Genomic DNA, 22,629 nt, shown 5'->3' with positions numbered 1-22,629 from the left:
CCCGTGTTTCACACGTCTAATCACTGTAAATACACAGGCTCGGTTGCTGGGGTGGGAGAAGCCTCCCATGCCAGGAGGTACTACAGTAACTCTCAGTACTTTCACGTCAAATGTTGATGCTCTGATAGGTGAGTAAACCCCTGGGAGACCCGGTGAGCACCCATCTTCTCAAAATGTCATCGAATGTTAGCAACAGCAGGCTGTTTTCTCAAATCTGGAGGAATACAAGGGTTTATTATTATGTTATTATTGCGTTCACAGTGTGGCTGTGAGATTTCGAAGGTTTAGGGGAGCAATACATACATATATTAAAATTCAAAATTTAAGGCAAAAATGTTTAATTCAATTGATAGTTTCTACCTTTTTACAGCAAAGAAGTTGTGCACTCTCTTTGTAACATGACAAAAGTAAAGCCAATGTATGCATATATACTCTCCACGGAATATGGCTGCAGCTAGATTTTTTCTTTTTTTGGGTCGCACAAATGTGCTCATGCACGAGGCTCCAGCGATTCATCCGGTAATTCATTTCCAAGCAATTCCTGATGCCATAAACACAGCTTCAGAAAGACGTCTCATTTTTCATCCAGAGCAAACCGCGCAGGTCGGGAGGACGGCGAGAATTTGTAATGCTTTACTAGTTGATGTGTTTCGAGCTGCCTGTGTTTATTCTGCTGATTTATTTCGAAAACCTCTCAGCCAGATGAGCTTCATCGATGTGGCAGGGTTTGTTTGATAACACAGATCCACGTAGAGAAAATACTCACACAGTGAAGAGTGGAATACTGACAGGAACAAAACTGTGATAAAATACATTTTGATCTGAATCCAGGCAGCTATCTGGTAGGTCCGCGGCTCAGAGTAAACAGTATTGAAATTCACTCCTTGAGGCAAATGTTGTTATCAGGATTTTCTTGCCTGGACATTTCAAACAGCTCATGTCAAACAGTAAATACGCTGGAATCTTAGGAGGACTGAAACAACATCTCTCTTTATACTCTTTAGAGACTCTCTCTTGTTCTTTCCCCATCGCTCTCTCTCTCTCTCCACACACACACACACACACACACACACACACACACACACACACACACACACAAACACAAACACACCCAAGTATTAGCAAATTTATTTCTACCTGCACGTATTTCAGCCATCATTTCTGCATCAGGAACTTGGCATCTTCTGCTGTTTCATCCCAGAAGTGCCTCATGCTCCTTTTCTGTGATGAATAATGCCTGGACCAAATTAACTAATTATGTCTGGTAATCTCTTAATTGATGTTATGCTCAGCCTTGAATGGCGGGCAGTATACCAGGTTGTCCTTTTTTCCTTATTTTATTTCAGACAGTCTGGCTTTGCAGTGGCAGGAACAGCACTCAGCTCGTTCTCCTGATTGTAAATCTGTTGCAGAAGAAGTGATTCCATTAGTCTCAGAAAAATACCCCTGATTCACTCCTTTGTTTCGTCCAGCTCCCTTCTCCCCTCTGTTGCCTTGCCTCCTTTGCCTACGATAGGACCTGATGTGGTGCAACACGTTTTGAGACAAATATGTTAGGGTCCATAGAGAATGCTCAATGCTTTTGACATTTGTATAAAAGTGCAAAAAGTATAAACAAAACTGTAGTAGTTTTACAGGCTAGCTGCAAATATTCATTCAAATGCTAACGTGGTATTATATTCTAATGCACGAGATGAGCGCCCATCAGCAAGTTCAAGTTATATTTGGAAGAACTGTGGAGCCCTTGAACATTTGGACCCCAAAACTTGGGTGGAACACAATGCTGAGGTTTGTTTAATCCGAATTAGAGCAGAATCAGCACCTTGGAGAGCTCCACAGCACACCGACAGCTTCAGCTCAGATTTACATGAGGAACTATTCAGACAATACTTATACATGTTCATTAACTAGACTGTCCACTTAAAACCCCCATGCTTTTGGTTTGTTCTCCCTCTGGAGACAGACGCGCATCAGAACTGATTGCCTTACATTTCATGTCAAAAGCCTGATAAAATGGTACAGTGCATTTAGGAAATGATGTTTAGTGTTTCCAGATAGACAAACATTCACTGGAAATCTTCGTCCTGGGAGAATCCACTTCCATTTTCTGTGGCTCCCGGACTTTCAATGACCTGACTTTTCTCCTTTGATTTTTCTTTTTCTTGCTGACCTGATCAGTTATTGGCCAGTGATTTCTTGCCTCCCCTGTTTCTCTTCTTTTCTTGCATCGACTCCGCGGTGTTCCTGAACTTATTACAGAGCAATCAGCCCCAGGCGTTGAAGGGTGCACCCAAAGGGAGCAATAACTGTAAATAAACACTACTGCAGGCTTTCCGATAACATGTTACCAAGATGATAACAGCCCTTCTTAGCAGGCCTGTTGACCTCCTTCTCGCCTCAGGCTTGCCAAGGACTCCTCGGGTCCCTCTGCCTTTATATCGGCAGACTCTCCTCCACAACTGGAGCTGCTGAAAAGTTTACTGGGTAGAAGAGGGGAAAAACAATCAGACAGTAGACTAAAGAAACAGAAAATAAGCAGGAAAAGTCATTGAAGAAGACCTGAAACGATGAGCAAATGGATGACCTGGCTGCCTTTTTCCATCCGATCTATAGATCTTTATAGGATTCAAGATAATTACCTCATTAAAATGGTACAGGAAAACAAATCAGGCTCCAATCAGTGTTTATTAATGGGCCAGCCACACTCTGGACACAGCAAAGTGTCAGTGCAGGTGCATGTGAATGACAGGCAGGTGGTATAGAGATGTGACAACTGAGGGAGATTTGAATGGAAGTGCCTAAAGTCTGATTAAATAAATGCTGCCGCCAAAGTCCATTTTGGAAATAGATGAGAGATTGTAATATCCCAAAGGTTCACAAGCCAACTCTAATGCAAAGAGTCTGTCAACCGTATGTCCAGAGCTGTGGGGCTGAGGCACTGTCTGGATGAGATTGATAATACAATTAGACCATTCCCAGTATGAATGCATCACTATGACCCATTACTACACCAACCACTTCTGATGAAGCAACATTCTAGCTCCAGGGCCTTTTGGACAGACGGAAAAAAAAATACAATTATGAAGGTCTGGCTAGAAAATGTGTTCTCTTTACAAGGCGCAGGCAGGCCTGTACATCATCAGATATGTGTGGGCTGCCTGCATATCTTACTGTTATATTGCATCAAGGAGCTCACTGGAGCAGAGACGGACTCAACATATGAATTTTCCCTTATTGTACTCTTTTATTGCATAATTTTATACTGTGCCGCAACAGCCTGTGTACACAGTGTTCACAAATAGACTGACACTTCTATATTCAAAGTATAGGTCTGACAAAATCATTTGGCATCGTAGATTGAATACTCTGTATTTACTGAACATATGATTGTTTGGGCTGGTTGGTGGTACCTGTTTTTAGAAAAGGTTCTAGCATCACTGCTATACATGTAAGGTGTGTGGTTGTTTCAGGCTGGCGAGTGCACTGAGTAGTTCACTCAAGCTCCCCATGAGTGTGTAGGAAATAGAGTGTGTTTTCAGACACAGCTTTTGTCTTCTAAAACAGAGAATATCATTATTTATCATCCACAGGTCAAGGTGATCACTTATTTATTCAAGAAAGCTTCACTGTCACTAAGACTGCGTGACTAGGTTGAATTTATTCCAGATGTGAGTAGAACTGATTAATTATAATTGATCTATAACCTTACAGCTTGCTTTGCCTGCACATTTATTTCACAATTACAGAAAACCACCTTTTTTCTTTTTATTAAGCCTGTTTAAAGAAAGAGATGAAAAGACATAAGGCAGGTCGGCAGACCTGTTAGTCACTTTGACTGTGTAAACTTGGAAGAGGTGACCTCTTTAATCCTGCCTGCAGATGCAGCGATAAGGCATGAGGGAGCAGGCAGACTTTAAGAAGTCATGAAGCAGGGAATTGATGTTGCCTCAGTGACAACTTGCCTTTAGATGAGAGTTCGTGAGAAACAGTGAAAGGCAGGCAGAGGAAAAAACAGACTTTTAGCTGCAGGTCTAAAATGAAGCCCTTTCACCATGGCTGCTGTTGCTTCTGGTGGGAATCGATTCTATCTTTATCAGTCCCCCCCTCCTATGTGTCCAGGAATCCTCCTGCCGCAGAGCAGCCAGGAGAAAAACTGATGTGTTTTCCAATAATGAAATGAAACACAACCAAAAATAAGTTTAAAAAGGTGACTGTCTGGTTGCCCCACAGCATTTTAATCTCTACTCTTCTATTTAAACACTTTGGCCCAGTCTAACCAACATGGAATGCATTATAAAGGGGGGAGTTGGTCAGGCTCAGTCCATTTCTCCTCTTTTCCTGGTGTAACATTTTAAACACAATATCCAGGCATCATTTGGACAATTCAGGCACCAACAAGCAGTTTTCCAGCATTTGTGGTAATAATAATTTCAGTCTTATGCCCTGAATCATGTAACAAGTGTCTTATAGACAATTTGTGCAACTTGTTGATGAAATAATATCACATTCCAGACACGAATGGTCTCCGCGCCTGATAAGTAGAACCACTAGAAGTGCATACTTTATTTCATTTTGAAACAACCGCCTATTACCAATTTAATGGCTGACTGTTTGAGCGGGTTCCACCTCAGGCCCGAGGCCCGAGCTGCTGAACGATGATCCATCTGCATGGCAGGAAACATCCATCCGATGGATAGCTACAGGCTGCGAGGCAGGCCCATTGTGTGGGCTGAGCACTGTGACTGCTTCCTCTTGTACCACCATAATGGGATTACATTAGGCAAGTTCTTTTGCTCTCTCCAGCACACACACAGTCTGCAAGTGTGATTGTCTGACCCCTTGGCCACCTTATTTTGGCACCTTTTACTTGCACAGAGCAAAAAAAAGACCATGCCTCTTCTCTGTGCTGGGCTTGTTTTCCCTCAGTTTGTGTTTGCCACACACACAAAAAAGAAAGGTAAAGTAGGACAGGAAGAGATTTTTGTTCTGGATTTTCCTGAACAAAATTCTGCCACATGTAGAATTGTGTTCAGAAGCAGCGATTTGTGTTGTCGGGCTGCATCAACAAGGCTAAGCTGGTCTTTGAAAACCAATTTGTTAATGTCTAAACTCTGCTCCAGTTTTCCCTCCGGGCCCAGATTGATATTCAGCAGAACATGCTAAGACACCATCGACGAAGAATGTGGAGAACAATGACACTCAAGAGGATTCATGCAAGAGATCTCAAGCATGAAAAGTTGCCTCTCTCTTCCTCATCTCTCCTCCGTCTCTGGTTCATTAGATTCATTTGAACCTCCATGTCTGACCACACAGAACTAAAAATGATAAATATGTGATCTGCTGTGCATCACCTTTCAGCTTTGAACACACCCTATATTATTTTATCCACATCATTTTTATTATTAATATTCGAAGGAATAAGGAAAAACCCTAGATCCACTCTAGTTAATTACACAATGATATAGGATATCTGAAAGGGGCATGCTATCAGAGCACAAAGGCATTTGAATCTGGAGGTAGACACCATAAAATTAAAACTGGGATCAATGACATGTCATATCCCTGCTGCTCCACAGGCTGAACACATAATTCCACCATTGAAGCTATTTCACACATCAGACCTTCAATGTCAGGCTCAATAACCCAGCCGTCCATGGCTTTGCTGCATATTCAACACCGTTCCCACGCAGAATTGTGCTAGCCTGGTCTTTATCTTGCATGTGTGTGGCCATTTATGCTCTAAACCCCACTCACTTTTATCATATAAAGGAATTTACAACAACAGAATGTACGAAAGATTGACCTGCTGCCCTGAGTGCCCAGTGGGGGCGTACGGATGGAGCAGACCCGTCAGCTGGATTGACATTCAAAAACAAATAAAATCATTTATAAATTAATTCATAAGCCAACATGAAGCCAATGAAGTGACGCTAAAAGCGGAGAAATATGCTCTTGCTCTGGGCGCGGACTAAAAGACAGATAGTGAGATGTTGGGAGAGACAGTCTGGCTAAGACCAGCCTAGTGGGCACTGCAGAAATCAAGCTGCGATGTCATCAAAGCGTGAGTTCAAATAAAGTGATAAAGAGAAATAAATGAGCTAAACTTGGCCAGGCGTCTCAGGTGCAGGAAACTGGACTTCACCAGTGAGCCAACCTGAGCTTCAGGCTCTGCATTATTGTCCAGGGTCACTCCCAGTTTTGTTTGTGTTCAGCCTCCAAATCGGGATGAACACTGGCAGCATCACTCAGTGTGACCTCTGTCTCTTGATCATGAAATTGTAAAAAAAAAAAGAGGATGTATTCAAACCATAGACTATGGGATGACCTCAGACTGTTTTTCACTGTGGTGACTTTGGAATGGTCAGAATTTGCTGAGGAAGAGATGGAACTTTTCATCCAACCTTCAATAAATAAAGGATGAGAAGCCTCTCTGATGCAGTCCAATCTGTTCAATCCAAATATCCTGATGCATTCGGTTGTTGCCAGTGTATTCATTTTCACAATGCTGACATGATTGACAGTAACAGTTGTAACATTGGGAACGACCCTTTAATTCCCATCCTCTTCTTTACAGTGCAAGAATTTACATTTTGTCCACATCTACTGTTAACAGTTAACACAGGTTGCTGCGGGTGGTTTCCTTCTAAAGACTTCTGAACAAAGTAAAAAAAAAAAGATTGTCTGTTTCAAGTAGGTCTTTACATGTGCCTCATAAAATAGAAGCAGTAAAATGCAGTGAAGGTTTTTGACCTGCAGTCTGTCGTGTGACTTTTTTAATCTTTATTTGCAGTGCTTTTTTCTCCGACTGATTGTAGTGAACTTCTGTGAGTAGTCACAAATCAGAGACGTGTTTTATGGTAATGCTCTTCAAGGCTTTGCTCATCTAAAATCTTATAATAAGTACAAGAGAGGGGAAAAATCCTCACAGAGTCAGTTGTGTTTTCATCTTTCAATAGCATAATTAAGCCTCTGATTGGTAGGGTGACCTTTGGAAGGCATTTTCAGCTGGGTCTAATAGGCTGTATTTGACAGTGTCAGCTCCGCGAATAGCTGTGATGTTGCCATGAAAGATGATCGATTCTCTGACACATCCGTCTGGAACAGTTGTTGCCACGCTGTCCATCTCTTTGGCAGCGCATGCTAGCTGCAGCTGGCGACATTTACACAACCTTCCACACTTCCTTCTCTTGCTTTTCCTCGGTGCTGAGCTTCAGCTGTCATTAAACATGATCCCTTATTTAGTTGATGTGCTCCACACACTTATCAAACTGTCTAATTAATGTTTTTAGTGTAGTCGTGCACTGAGTTATTGCGCTGATAATGTTACCTGGTCCCTAGAATTGATGTGTCCTAATCAGAGTATTTTAAAAGTGTAAAAATAATTTAGACTGCTGAAAGATCAGGGTGTGAAGTGTTGCATGATATTTTCTGACATTTAGGAAAGCAGGGGTGTACACATAACTGTACAATTTACATTTACCGCATAACTGTTATTATATTTGCATATTCTACACTACTCCTTTCATAAGGCCCCTCTTTTCCTTTTTCTTTTTTAAACCTGCATTCTTACAGTCAATTATTTATATTATATATTATACTTATCTTACATTATATTACACTAATTCATCTGCACTGAAGCAGCAGCAGTTTAGATGAAAGACAAATACGTATATGTGTGTCAGCATAGCTCAGTTAGCTTATCAGAGGAAATCTCCTCCCAGGCCCCCTCTTGGAACGATATGGGTTACCATTAGCTGGCTGGGAAGCTCCTGGAGACTGGCTCTGTGTGTGTGTGTGTGTGTGTGTGTGTGTGTGTGTGTGGTGTGTGTGTGTGTGTGTGTGTGTGTGTGGGTGTGTGTCCATCCTGTGGTCCTTAGCATCCAGATGCTATATAGAGAGGTGAGAGACATCTGGCCAGATAGGGGATTGAACTTATTTGCTATGGTTATGCATTTAAGGAAGCTAATAGTTGTTAAGTTAAACAGTAGTTTAGAATAACCCTGCTGATTTTGCTGCTCAGTTTTGCCTGCATCACAAGAGTTTCCATTAAAAATTCTGTCTTGTAATCATCAAGCACCCATAGTTGCCATTATAGACAGCTTTGAGAATTGTTAGAGAGGGACTAGTTCCCATTGGACTAATTAGATTCTCACTGATCATCTGGATCTTCTTGCTGCGTAGTGTCTGTCAGATGTGTCCGTTAGTCTCTCTGCCGCTGCTCCCGCTGGATTTGGTTGGGGAGATGTGACAAACTGTAAAATCTGATTATGCATACAATAGAAGGCCAGGCAGCAGATTCCTGCAATGACTTACAACATCTGTCCGTTAAACCTTCAGCGCCCTGTTACAGTCGCTCTGTGCTATTGTCCATTGTGGGAAATTGTGGTGAAAGGCTTCAAGGTGGCGTCGAATGCTGGCTGTGTCCTCTACCCAGCACTAATAGAAGTTTTTTATTGTCTTGACAGGAAACCTCGGCCGTGTTGACTACATCAGTGAGTTTGAGTTTGACCTCTTCGTCCGCCCTGATACCTGCAACCCTCGCTTCAGAGTGTGGTTCAACTTCACAGTGGAGAACGTCTGCGAGACTCAGGTCAGCATATCGTGGCATGATCATAAAGAGTAATGTTTTTCCCCAGTGCAGAGCTTTATTCTATAGAATAGCTTCTTTATTATGTAGTATAAGTGCTCCATTAAATCTCTAACTTATCAGAAGTTACACCTTCATTGAGTTATATGGTATTCCAGTAGCACATCATTATGTGGGGATCTAGTCCATTAAATCTCCATAATTGAAGATAAAATGCAGGCTCCTCTTTTTGCACAGGGACTCTGCATGTCTCTCGGTGCACCAGACAGTTGTTTACTCACAAGAGAGCTGCAGTCCTCTGTTTCCTACCTCATTTCTTGTCACACCCTCTGAGTTTGACTCTGAGTCCCGTGATTGGCTGGCAGAGGCAGTCACATGCCACAGAGATACACTTGACACTGAACGTGGCTTCAAGGGGATGTAGGCTCCCAGTTAAATGTCTCGTTGCAGTAAACACAACAGTTACTCTGTTGGTTCATTTTGCCCACATCTATACTGAACGCTGAGCACAGCCAAACTCCGAAGGTTTAAAGATACCCAGTCAATAAAGTCAGGAGAGTAGACATAGGAGGGGGAGAGAATTACAAAGATGAGGGTGAGAAAACACTGAGGAGAGAATGATAAAACAGGAAATGGCAGCAACCCACAGCATGCTGTTGCTGTTGTCTTCCTGTACTTTGTCCAGACTAGCCTATCTGAGGCTATCAGGCCTATCAGCCCATCTCCCCGCAGTGCTGTAGTCAGCACTAATCACATTTTATGGCTCTGAGATGAATGGGAGGCCCCAGCTTGGAGCTGGATCGATCCCAGCACCAGATAGACCAGTACCAGCAGCCCGCAGCCTTGGCCAACAGGATATTTGCTGCTGTGGCAAAATGACAGAGAGAAAGTGTGAGACGGGAGGAAAAAACAGTGATTGAAGCGGCGAGTGTGGCACAATAAACAGCAGAGAGATTGATAAATATTATATGAACACAATATGAGCAGCGGTCCATGCAAGAGCGAGCGAACAGATGACCAGAGCAGGTGAACATCCATTTCCATCGCACACTTCCACGCTCTGTCTGGATTCTCCCCCTGAACCTTCTTTCATGAAAATCTTTTTCTTATCTGTCCAATTTCCTTCTTCAGGGAGGCCTTGTGTGAATTTAATCTACTCCAGTAGAAGGTGTTGTGGTTAAGTGCTGCCTGTTCATTTTTCCAAGCTGTGTGTGTGCATGTATACACCCAATGCTGAGATCAGACTATATTCATGTGCATACAATTATAAAATCCTGTATCTTCATTATTATTATCATCATTATTATTACTAATATTATTATTATTACCATTATTATTACTGTTATTATTATTACCATTATTATTACCATTATTATTACTGTTATTATTATTATTACCACTATTATTATTATTGTTGTTGTTGTTGTTGGGTGCTGGCTAGCCACGCCAGCTGTACATGAAGTGTGCTTTTATGGGAGTGTCTGTGCTACAGAGATATCAGTGGTTTCCTGGGGAGAACTGGGCTGTTGGAGTGTTTCATCCAGCTAAGCCTTGCTAACTCTCAGCCTGAGCCAGGGGAATGGGGAACAGTAAAAGCCCGTGATATTGGAAGTGAGATGGCCATTTTGAAGGAATGTAAGCTGGTGAAGCAGATTCGGTCTGCCTCAATCAGCTTAGCAGCTTTGTGGAAATTGGCTTCACCGTAGCGCTGGTTCTGATGGATGGCTGGATGGATGGATAGATGGATGTGTCTTTATTGTGTGTCCATTCTTGTGTTGTTTTTTTAAAGTTGACTGTACCACATGAGCCTTGACCAATTGTGGTGCTGTTGGGACTAATGATCCATGCGGTTTTTGGAGGTTTTGCATCATTTCTTAGGAAATTGTTTCTGACTCTTCTGACCACTGAGCAAGTGTTGCTGTTTATTTTGACTGATTTCATCAGTCTTTCCTTTTGTCAGGGTTGTTTTTCTTTGGGTTGTGTCTGTCTGTTCCAGAGTTTCAGTTATGTAGCGAATTAATATTATTCAAATTTGCATGAGAATTCAAATAAACTGAGCTAGAAAGATAATTAGGCCTTAGCATTTCAGTGAACTTTTACACACAGTAACATGTGGGTATTGGTTCATATTTTATTACTTGGATTCACCAGGATTTGTATGGTCCGCCCCTGACCTGACCTGACCTGACCTGACCTGACCTGACCTGACTGCAGATTGTTGTTACCTTCTCATGTAACTGCTGCCCACCTTGCTCCATTTAAATCAGGCTAATCTTCCATGAGCTGGCTATTATATAGTACAGTTCAGACAATGTTTCTGTCATTGGTTTAACACTTGACTGGGTCCCACTCTAGAGAAAATCTGTACAACCTGGCACATTTAACACATTTTTGCAGGACTTTAAACAGGCTTGCATTTGGCTTGTATGTTGTAAGAAAAGCTTCTTTTGTAGCTGTGTGACTGAAGGCTACATTATCCTTTAATGAAAGTGTTCCTTTGTTATTGGAGAGAAGGAAACAAGGTTTGAATTCACATCAGCACAATAAGTGTTCACAAAATTGGTGTAACGACCTGAGTGGAGAGGGAGGAGCTCCAGGATGGGACCGGAGTGTGGACTGCAGGGTGCTCGTGAGTAAGAGAGATAAAATGGCCTAAATGAGAGTCGACATCCTGATAGAGACCTGTCTAGAGACATCCGCTGCTCACTGTGCTGTTAGATTGATGGAGGGCAGGATGAGGTGAAGCAGTCAGTCAGTGTTTACAACACAGATGCGTAAACACAGTCAAAAGTTAACAGCGTTCCTCAGTTTCTTGTATGAACTGAGGGAATTTCAAGTTGATGTGCCTGCAACGACAGTTTCATCTCATTTTCTGCTTATATTAGGCCCTGCGACCAGTGAATGAGATGATATGACACCCCATTGGGTAAGTTGATATGCCATTCCCTTCTGCTGCAGGGATGTGCTTGATGTCAGGCTCCGTGAAGGGCACGGCTGTGAGCTATTATCATGGGAGCCTTCAGGGAGCCATTCATAGAAGACAGGCAGTAAAACCTTGTGCCGAGCACCTTCAACTCCTCCAATTGCTGCAGGGGTGATTTGTAAGTCTCAATTATCCGGGGAAAGCACCATGCAGGCTGGCTACTCTCTATAATCAGGAGAGGTGGAACTGAAGCAGAGCAGGCCCCCGTGTTACCAAGAAGCCAGCAGAGCCACCATCATGCTACAGTTGCAGACACCAGTCAAAGCTGAGCAGGTTCATGGTGTTGTGAACGTCTACTCACATATTTATCTTCACGTACCTGGAATCATCTCCAAAAATGAACAGCTTTCAAAGTTGTGCCTCAGACATCACATGTCATGATGCCTAATTGGGTTTAAAAGGCCTTCAAATGTTCCAGACAAAGTGTCATTTTCTTGATGTGTAATTTACTTATCAGTCTGAAATATAAATCATTAAGTCTGCTGTCTGCTAAAGTATGGCACGAGGAATGAAGTCAGAGTGAGAGAGTGGGAAGTATGGAGCTGGGCAGGCTGGCAGAGAACATTACAAGAGCAGGGTAATGAATGTCATGCACATTGATTTTTTTTTCACTACAGAAGACAGAAACAGGAAGAGATGAAGGGTTTTTTTTCAGGTAGAGGAGGAGGAAGAGGAGCAGTGACTTGCTCATGCAAGCAATATATTTCCCTCTATCAAAAAAAACCAGAGCAGGTTGGCAGCAGTTCTGGGAAGTCAGCATCACGCCATGCTGTAATAAAGCTCTTATCTGGGCTCTGGACAATGTTTCAGCTCCATGTCTGTGCAACACATTAAACCTCGCCCATCTTGCTCTTGCTTTTTTCTGGTTTGCAGTCTTTAGGGACACTCCATTAGTTACCTTTCTTTCCCATTCTCTCTTGAAGCCTTTTTCCTCTGTTAACTTTTTATCCCTGCACCACCCTGCCTGCAATATCCTGCAGAACTTGAGGACTGTCAAGTCTTTAGGGAGGAGCAAAAGATAAATACGAGCTCTGACGAGACATTTCAGACGGCAGCTGGAAGGCTTGCGTGGTTGAACCATACATTGTCTACCTATAGCAGATGTTAGCTTAGGCACCCTCTGATCAGGTCTACTCACACTTTCACCATTACTCAGATCCTCTCACATGCACACTCCAGAGTTTAGAAATTTCCCAATCCAATTATTTTCAGGGGCATCGGGGTTGTGTAGTTCTGCTCCTGCCACACTACAGGGAACATTATCTTTGTGTTTAAATATCATCAGTGTCAGATATCTATCAGCTATAAGACACTTAAGCTCATAAATGTTCTGTTGGGCTTTGTTAAAACGCAGTACAGATGGTTCCAAAGCAGTTTGGAGTCACTTTTGTTTTTTTTCCATATTAAGGAGAGAAAGTGTTTGAGAGACTACTAACATCATATGTGTTCTCCTGCCCACCGTGTGGACTTTAGCTGGTAGCTGCTCTCTTTCTTTGTCAGTATGGGCACTGTTTGCATGATAGAGTCCTGGCTTGGCTTGTCCTGTATGAGTTAAAACCTCAGCACAGAGGCCGGCCTAGTTACTCAGTCCTTCAAAGTACTTTTAGTTCCCCGTTTCATCTGCTGCATATGGCACAACGTAGATAGTCATTTATGCTTTACTTGTGGACTCCTTTTCAAAGAGGAAAAGGCATTGCTTTGTGAGTGATACTACAAAAAGGGATTATTTCTCTTCAAATACAGTCGAAAGACTCAGAAAGTTTAGGAGTCAAGTTTCAAACTCCAGAGGGAAGTTGTAGAAAGACTTGTGCGCTTTTGAAAGACATACAAGGCATCAGACAGCTGTGTCAGAGAGCATAGGGTATCATAAGTGACCTTGTTCTGGTAAGACAAACTAAAACATCCTTCCTTATTGTCAAGGCTGATGCTCCCCAGATCACTTTATAATGACACGGACAAAAGGATATGACAACAGTGCAGAATGAATTTTCATGTCGTTTCCCTGATAGCAAAATGAGTTTTCCCTGGGTTATCTCCGCTGACGCAAGGTACCTTATCAAAATTCATTGCCTTATTTTTAGCCTGATTCCTTTTCAGAATGAGTCAAAGAGCTTAAAGGCATATTTTGAAATGAGGCAGATACTCTCCTCATGAGCATTTCCGTTAATTTAAACTCTTTTATGGAAAGAGTAAATACATTTATGTAAAAGTTTACCATGGCACCATATAAAAACAGCAATAAATGCCTTCTCCCTTACATCTTCCAAAAGTGCTCTTTCCAATGCTGGATCCTCATGACTGAACCCACCTATAGGAAGATAAAACCAAAAGGATCAATAATGGCAGGTATAATTATTTAAGACCATTTCAAAGAGATTTATTCAATAGCAATATTCACGTCAGATGCTGTAAGATGTGACTTCGAGCTCCCAAATGGCATGAATAGGCAAATATTACAGAATATTACATACGTTACTTCTGGCCTGGTTAGGTAACCCATCACTGTGGACTTGTGAGCACAGTCATGTTGGCCATCACACAAATTGAAGTTCATTGGGAGGAAGCAGTCATTCCTTTGTGCAGCATGCAGTGAGGCAGCCTGTCACTTTAGGCTTGGATTCTCTGCAGAGGGTTTATTTTGTGCCGAACCACTGATGAAGGGCAGAGGCCAAGGCAGGCTGCATAGACACGGCCTTTTGATATTTTTGGAGCCAGCGATGAGGTAATGGGCTACACATGTGCTTTAATGCAGATATACATGACTGGTTACTCTAAATAAGGGCCTGGCTTGAATTCCAACGTCCTGAAACTGTGTGTTATGGTGCTGGGTTTGTGTGAGTGCTGCCGGGCCATTAGAGTTTGAATACATCCATGAAAACAGCACGTAGCAAAAGGACACAGCAGGAAATTAACCTGTGAAGGACAAAAAAGACCACCTTCGCAGTCACTCCATCTTTATCTTTGGACTTGAAGATCTGGTTGTGACGGGGGAGCAGGAGGCTTTTCAGTCCTTGAACAGGGAGAGCAGGGGTGGAAGCTACGGCTCGGAATGAAAAGAGCGGTTGAGAGCAATGAATGTGGTCAGAGTGGGAGGACTGAGGGACACAGATCAGAGAGTCCTTTTCAGATAAAGCTGCGTTAAAAAATGATCACACAGAAACATCTAGACATCTAGCTTGGCTCATATTTTTCCCACAAGTTGATTTCAATCCATTTGCTGCAATTGAGTTCATTCTGTTTGCGTACATTTCCTTTGTGCTAAAACGTGTACACCTAACCTTCCCACACAGGTTACACCTTTAGAAAAGTGGGAGACTGTGATGAAGAGTTGGGGAAGGAGTGCCTTCCTGAGGGGTGTGAGGAGGCCGTGGTGCAGTGGCTCTGTGAGAGGCCTGCTGGAGCTGCTGTGCATCTGCATGAGATGACGAGCACGGTGTCAGGACATGGATCATTCTTTTACACCCAGTAATGAATACAGATTGCACACCGGATAGAGAGGCTCTGCAATCTGCTGCACCACAAATGAAACAACTGCCGTTCTAATCAAATAGTCTTTTCATGCCAGCACAGCCTTCAGCTTGGGCTAAATTCAATTCCAGATTCACAGATTTGTGCGTTGGGGGTTGGAGAGGTGTAGGAGGCAAGGGGGAGTTATAAATGTTGTAATTAGAGTATTGTTTAATGTGTATGTGCTGACACGTAGGAAGCGTGTGTGTGTTGGTGTTGGGGGGGGTTGGGGAATCTGGCACCGCACGGCCGTTATCCACTTGGTTATTTTAGATAGCAGTTGGAGGAACGGGTCCAATCACGGTGCACATACGTGCGCGCGCACGCACAAACACACAGTCAAATGCACACATTTAGCTAATTATGCCAACCAGTGGCTGGGGAGAGGACGTTGTGTGTATTCTGTATTTAGGGAACAGTGAGGAGCTTTGAAGGAGAGCCGCAGTGCCTCTTTGATGCTGCTTTTGTTCTTTTGTTTGTGTGGTTTAATAATTTAATCAAGCCAAACGTCCTCCTTCTCTGTGTAACACTTGATTTTAGGGACTTTCTTGTTTTGGTGCAAGACTCTTTGAGACAGTGCACACACACCCCATGGGGCTAGGTCAAGCTGGTTGGGCTAATTTACTCCATGAGCAGTCGGTGACACTTACTGGGCGACCTGCTGTTCGTACGCCATCCCAAAGAGCATGCTGTGAGGAGAGACATTTATAGCCTCTCTGGCAGTAAGTGCGTACATGCTCACTCACTAATACTCTCATATAGTGTGATATAATGTGTTGGCCTTGACGCCAGACTACAATATGTGTGTGTGTTTGATGGGTTATGGCTCATGCCGAGCTGTATCTCCTGACACCACCTGTAGTAAGTGGTGTCAGCACTCCGTGCCTCCATAAATCACGGCTGTGTGTATGTGTGTGTTTTTGTCTGTAATTCCTTGATCTTATCTGCTATGAATGTTTCATGTCTCGATAGTAAGCACACATGTCCCGCCCTATGCTAAGTGACCATTTCTCTCCATTAAAAATGTGCTTTGAATTCCATTTCATTTGCATCACTTAACCTTGAAAATACCTTATTTTTTTTAGGAAAAAGGGACTTTTATTCAAGCAACTGCAATTAACCACCAAGCCCTGTTCTTTTTTAGCAGCATTTGTGTTGCATTTGTAATAATCATGTAAATACAGTGAACCAAAAGCCTCACGAAAGGATAACATTTTTGGACAAAATATGGATTTGTCTGAGTCACATTTAAATGTCAACAATTTACTTTATCATTTGAATACACCTGAGCTTGCACCATGAGGTGTATCGAAGCACGAACAGAAAAATCAACAAGAAGCCATTTCTTGCTAAGATCTTAAGAAAATAAGAATTTATGGCTATTCATTGAAACATCCTGAAAATGGAGACGGCTGTAAAACAAAGACCGTTCAGCCTGTTTGTCCAGCCTGCATGTGGGATATCTCCACCATAGAGGCAGTTTTTGCTGGAGATTTTGAGAGTAAACAGATGTTGTTTATCTTTCTTGTGTCAAGATTTTGCCTCTCCGGGGATGCAGTAGACCCATGCTTTCCTGTAAGCTCACAAAGGAATCAGAGATAGAAATAGAACAAGCAGCTGAACACCATTTTACAGCAAAAGAAAGGCCTTTTTTACAGTCTGCACTTATTAGAATAAATCAAAAGAATAGGTTGTGGTTTAAAACCTATGTATTGTATATGGAACTATAGGGAATATAGAAAAAGAAATATATGCTGTAGTTTAAGGTTAAAGCCATACATTGTAAGACCCAAGTTCAACATACAAAGACTTTCAGATAATGGATTTTATAACTGTTAATGACAGGCCTAGATTCCTGTACAGATAATTCCAGGAGAGTTACATAAATAGCACAATACAGCATGTTCCCCTCATTTTAATTGTCCTATCATAGTTAGCCAACACTGACAGCCCATGTGCGCTGTCAAATCACAGCTCCCCAAGGGGAAAAAAAAAAAAGCTGCCTCCGTGGCTACTGAATCTGGCAAGCGTACATCAGGACACGCAGATAAAAAGACGGAACTGTCGAGGACCAAACAGACAACGCTGAGGAAGGAACATGAAATGGGGGAAGGCACAGATAAAAAGACGGCGTCGAGTGGAAGTTTTGTGTCTAATGAGCAGTTGGAATGTGAGGATTGCTGAATTAATCAGGCTGCTAGAGCTCAAACAAAGTAGGCAGCATGCTATTCATGTGACAAATGTGTAATTAAGAATGATTTTAACCCCCCCAACACGTGCACGCACACACACAAACACTCACACACACTCTTGATGGACGAAAGATGGGTAGGAGGAACAAAGCATTTTTGTGCTTCCATTTTGTGTGTGTGTGTGTGTGTGTGTGTGTGTTTTGGAGAACAGAAATGTGTGTCCAAGTATGAGATTGAGATGAGATGGAGGCTTTAATTACAGGTCTATTAGAATAACACCAGCCCTGTCGCTCACTGATACGCGCTGATAGGAAGGGATGTTTTCATTCTGGCATCAAGCCTTTTTGCCTTTTCAGAATTGACACCATATTTTTAAGTCCTTTTTTTTTCTTTTCCCGTCTCAGCCCACACAGATATTATTTATTTTGACATTTATCAACAACAGCAGAGGTGGTTGATCGTTCTTTTTCGAAAGCTTGCACATTTTGTTTTACTTAATGTGGTAAAATGAGATTCAGTAAAAAACTCAAGGGATGTTAAAAAAAATACGGTCGGGTCAGACAAGGTTGGGTTCGGATTTAAGTTCAGATTTAGAGGTTTTGGTTCGTTTAAAATTGATGAGAGGTTTCAACCACTTCCCTATATGGTTCTTTTAGAATAGCTAATTGTTTCAGTTACATAACTGTGTTGACTTCAGATGAACCAGCCCGCTGGCTGAGATTCTTCTGTGGGGTTTTTCTGGTTTCTAGGAGATTAAAGGTGACCGGGCTTTAGTTGTCAGGTGCCCTCTGCTTTGGGGGGATAAACCTTGCAAGGTCAGTCAATTCTTTCCAAAAACATTTCTTCTTACAGGCATTTATGTGATGTTATTCACCCTTTAAATATACTTGATATGTGTATTAAACACATTTGTGTGTGAGAATTTACACACAGTAACACTTTTAACTAGATTAAACTTAAATCTTGATTTATTTTTAACACCTACAGTTAAGTGACCTTGAAATTGTTTTTACCTAAATCCAGAGTATAAGCACATATACCTACATAGCTAATCATATGGCTTCTTATCATTGTCTTGGAGTCTTACATTACTGTGTGTGTGTGTGTGTGTGTGTGTGTGTGTGTGTGAGCGTACATGCAGAGTTGTCGGAGCAGCAGAGCGTAGCCTGTCTGTCATCAACCCAGATGCATTAACCTCGGCCTCTGCGCCTGTAGGGCTCACCACTTCCATTTCTGGGGAACAAACGCAGGTCCTGGCCTGGGTGTCCATGGCAGCTAGCATAGTTAATGGCTTATTTACTGTTTAATGGCTGTATACCACACCACAACAACAGTTAATGAGAAAAAGCCACATTCCCAGGCAGTGGGAGAGTCGGGTGGTGGAGGTTATTTTCTCCGCCTAACTTTATCTGAGCTGTGCCTTCTGCAGTAGCCTGATAAACTCCTGCACACCTCACCTGGAGACAGACAGGCTGACAGCTGCAAGGACAGCTGCTTTTACACACCCTGGGCGAAGTGAAATATTTAGATATATTTATATATAGAATTCACCTCATTTATTGCTAACCTTTCTGTATGATTCTTTCCATTTCTATTCCACTCTGCTTATAATATTCACACCATCCTGCATTCATTAAGAGATTACCAACGCAGCCGCCTGTTTCCTGCAAACTTCCATGTGCTCCTGGTATTTTCCACTGAGTTTGGTTTAACCTTGCTCTCCTCACAATCCTCTGCCTCTTCTGTCGTCCTCTTTTGTTCTCTCTTTAGCCTTGTGAATACCATCGCTCAAGCAGTGAGCTGTTGCAGGCACTTTGTTGCTGACCATGGTGCTGAAAGCCTCCTGCCTTCCAATTGCCAGAGTGTTCATTTCATGCTTCATATACCCAGTTCTCCATTTGTCAGATTGCCGTTAGCCTCACACTTATTTTTTTAACCCCTTCCTGCACAAATAATAACACCCGCACACATCAAGCGCACATTTGTTTTTGCTGTCAGTCACAGTGCTGCCTGTTGGCGTCCCAGTTTTCAGTAAGGGGTGGATTGTGTAGTGTGTCGGTCTAAGAACCAGACCCCGCTGTTAGAGCGGATGACATTTATAGATGTTTAGACTGTGGGCACAAGTTTAAGTTTAACAATAACAATTTCTTGGTAAGTTCGAAAAAAAAAACAATTTACAGGATCATGAAAAACAAGTAACATAATAACAAGTGTTAGTCCACCGGAGAAGTCCATTTAAACCTTTCTTTATTAAAAAATTATATTGTATTGTAAGTAAACTAACTCCGACGTGGTCAGGGAGGACATAAATATGGCACCATTTGATTTTTTTAATGCAAGCTTTTTTTAATCTGTTATTTTCATAACCTATAGAATTCAATAAATGATAAACAATTACTTAAAAACATATATAGTGGTGGTGAGCACAGGGAAGATTTATTTCCCTCCAGAGCTTCACATTGCTATCTAAATGCTTTTCTCCTGTTTGGTTTTTATCCATTCCCAAGCAAAGCAGGTAGTTTATTTCCACTGTCTGACTGCTTACAGGCCCTGATTGCACGCTCACCGTGCGCTCACGTATGCCTATATTCAGTCCAAACGACACCACACCTGAGATTTCTGCTCTTTCACCAGTAACATAACACCCACGCTTCTGCATAAACACACTCAGCGTGAAGAACACACAGTGGTGCAACTGACACAAAGAAATAATCATCCATTGTTTAGATCGGATCTCTTCAATCTGATTCTGAAGTAAAGATAAAAAACAAAAATACAAAGGCCAGTAAAGGCCAATACAAATACGACTGTCAACATCACACAGTCGTCCCTCCTGTCAAATATAACTATGTGTTGGCAATGAGAATCCTGCTCTTTGCTGTTGTCATCACGTCTGCATGGGACTTCTATGCAGTACAAAAATACAGACTGGTGTACCTCCAACTCTGCATAGTACTCTTTAAAATGTGTTTTCTTTTTGTTAACATGCTTTAGATTAGTCAACTGTAAACTATTTAACTGGTTTGCACTTCTAATTGTTGCAATTGAAATGTTGGTTTGTTAAAGTAGAGGAGCACAGTCACAACAGGTGAAATCAACTTTGGCTGCGATGGAAATGTGGAGAACAGCCTTCAAAAGCGGCTTGCTGGATTTTGGGTATGTTTATTTACTCGGTGCAGAAAAACCTCCTTTCCTAATGCTGTCTGCATCACACTCAGACCTGCTGCGCTGGGACCTCACCACACATTCTTTGTCTCACCAGTGAGCAGCACTGCAGCTCTAAACAAAATATTTCAACCCATTCGGAATGAGGCCAGGTGTACAGAACAGTCTTAAACCTAGCATATCTGACATGGTAACTGTATTAGCACAATATTTTTCCAAGCCTGCATGTATGGAATCAGAGACACAGAGCAGGATCCGTCTTATTAAATATGAGAAACATCTGTAGTTGAACTTGTGCAGCTGCTTTATTTTCTCCTGCTCTTCTCTTAATTCTCCTTGATGTCCTTCATTCCGAGAACTGCCCGGTTGGGTTCCAAATTGTCCTTCATGCCAAGCTGGATTTGTTGGACCTGCGATGCCAGACACTAAGTAAATGTGTTTTTCAATCTATCTGCTCCCCGACCATCCCACTCTCGTCCATCTCCCTGCGCCCATGGACTCCCTCTACTCCCCTGTGTTTTTAGGACAATCTCTGTGTCTTCTCATCTCTCGCCTGCCTGCCTGCGTGCATTGCGACCTGCCTGCCCATTGCCCCCGCCATCATTCCCCCCAGGTCTCGATAAATAACCCCGCACCTCTCTGGCCCTCAGCTCCGCCGGCCGAGGCTGGAGCACATTTGTTAAAATATCACCTGCTGTAGAGGGGAAATTGATACTGCTGCATTGTGCTCTGGGCAATGGTGGGTTTGTATCTGAGTTAAAATGCCACAACACAGGCAGTTGTGGGGCAGTTGAGAATTTCAATGAAAAAATGAAAAATGATTCTTTCTCTTTACATTAGCATTCTTCCAGAGGAAAATTGCCTTCATGTCTTTGTTGTGTTTGTCAAAGTTGTGTTACAATGTTAGATCAGACTTTTTCTACACACACTGAAGGCAAAAAAAAAACCAATCCTCTTTCTACTTAGCAAGATAATTGTAGATGTTGAAAAGTGATGGTAGCTCTAACTTACAAGCAAAAGAGCCATTTATCATAGCTAGTTGAGGTTGAAAAAAGAAATAGGGACATCATTAAAATATGAAAAACTGTTTGGACTCTTCGGTTCTACTCCATTGCTCTAGAAACAGGCCAATGATCAGATGAGACATCCCCAGATGACCAGGTAAGAGGAAGAAGCAAAAGTTCCTCTCTAAAATCTGCCATTATCCAGATGGCACCATTAGCGATTAAGCCAGAACATTTCTCCCCTCTTATAATTGACTCCATAGGCTATTAGGCAGGTTGGCACAAGGCTAGGTCCATTGGTGCACACTCCAGATGTTCTCTTTGTGTGTGGGTGAGTGTGTGTGGGTGAAAGAGAGAGTGTGGTGTTGATCCATTTGATGTGTTCTGGGTTTTGTACAGATGGACAGAGTGCTGGGTGGGTGCTAGGAATAAGTCACATTCAATTATATCAATGTCTCTATCATTCTGTCTATTCTCCTTCTCTCTCTTAGCCATGTCTTTATCTTCCTGTCTCTCGCTCTCTGAAGCCTTGGGGGGTGTGGCTGGGGGGTAGATTAAAGTGTTCTGTTTTCCTCTGTCTGATCTTTGTCTCTGTTTTTGTGGTTTTATCTAAATTATCTCTCATCCCTTGTTTGTCTCTTCTACACATTTTTTTGCCCAATGTTGTGCAGCATAGTTGATGTTGAGGTGGGTTTTATTTGTTTATTTGTAAAGCCAAATTCACCTGACAATTTTGCTGTTGTACAGTAGGTATTTGGGGACAAAAGTGACACATTTATTGAATCGTATCACTTTTGTTATCAACTTTTTTTAATCCTGATGTCAACCATTATCCTAAAGTCTATATCACGAGAAACCCGTTTTTGGAAGGCTCCTTTTGAGACTTACAGTGAGTTAGAAAGTGTTGTATTACATCAGTGAATGGACTTTCAGTAATCACTTTACAGCTAAAAAAAGATGTAAAAAGTCATTTATTATTCATCTCTCCATAGCTGGAGGCACTCTCGGGTTTCCACCAGCTATTAGTAAACAGATCAATGCTGCAGGCTGAGCTTCTTGTCAGAACAGAGCCATCTGCCCTTTACCATGACTTTCAGGGGAACGCAGAAATGGCCCACCACGACACATGATACTTCCTGTTGAGGGTAAAAAGGCAGGGAAATGGAAACTAAAAGTTCGACCAAGTTCATG

The 22,629-nt window shown here is 42.2% G+C and overlaps 1 protein-coding gene across 1 annotated transcript in view; it reads left to right on the top strand.

The window, feature by feature from the left end:
- Positions 1-22,629, top strand: part of agbl4 (AGBL carboxypeptidase 4) — a 162,879-nt gene that overhangs the window by 5,650 nt on the left and 134,600 nt on the right. The window contains exon 3 of the mRNA XM_057038951.1: positions 8,466-8,590. Coding sequence (XP_056894931.1) covers positions 8,466-8,590 — 125 coding nt within the window. The remainder of the gene's footprint in view (positions 1-8,465; positions 8,591-22,629) is intronic.

This window comes from Takifugu flavidus, chromosome 7 (genome assembly GCF_003711565.1).
Source record: "Takifugu flavidus isolate HTHZ2018 chromosome 7, ASM371156v2, whole genome shotgun sequence".
NCBI classification, from domain to species: Eukaryota; Metazoa; Chordata; class Actinopteri; order Tetraodontiformes; family Tetraodontidae; genus Takifugu; species Takifugu flavidus.
Note: the sequence above shows the minus strand (reverse complement) of the source record. Positions and strands in the feature narration are given on the sequence as shown.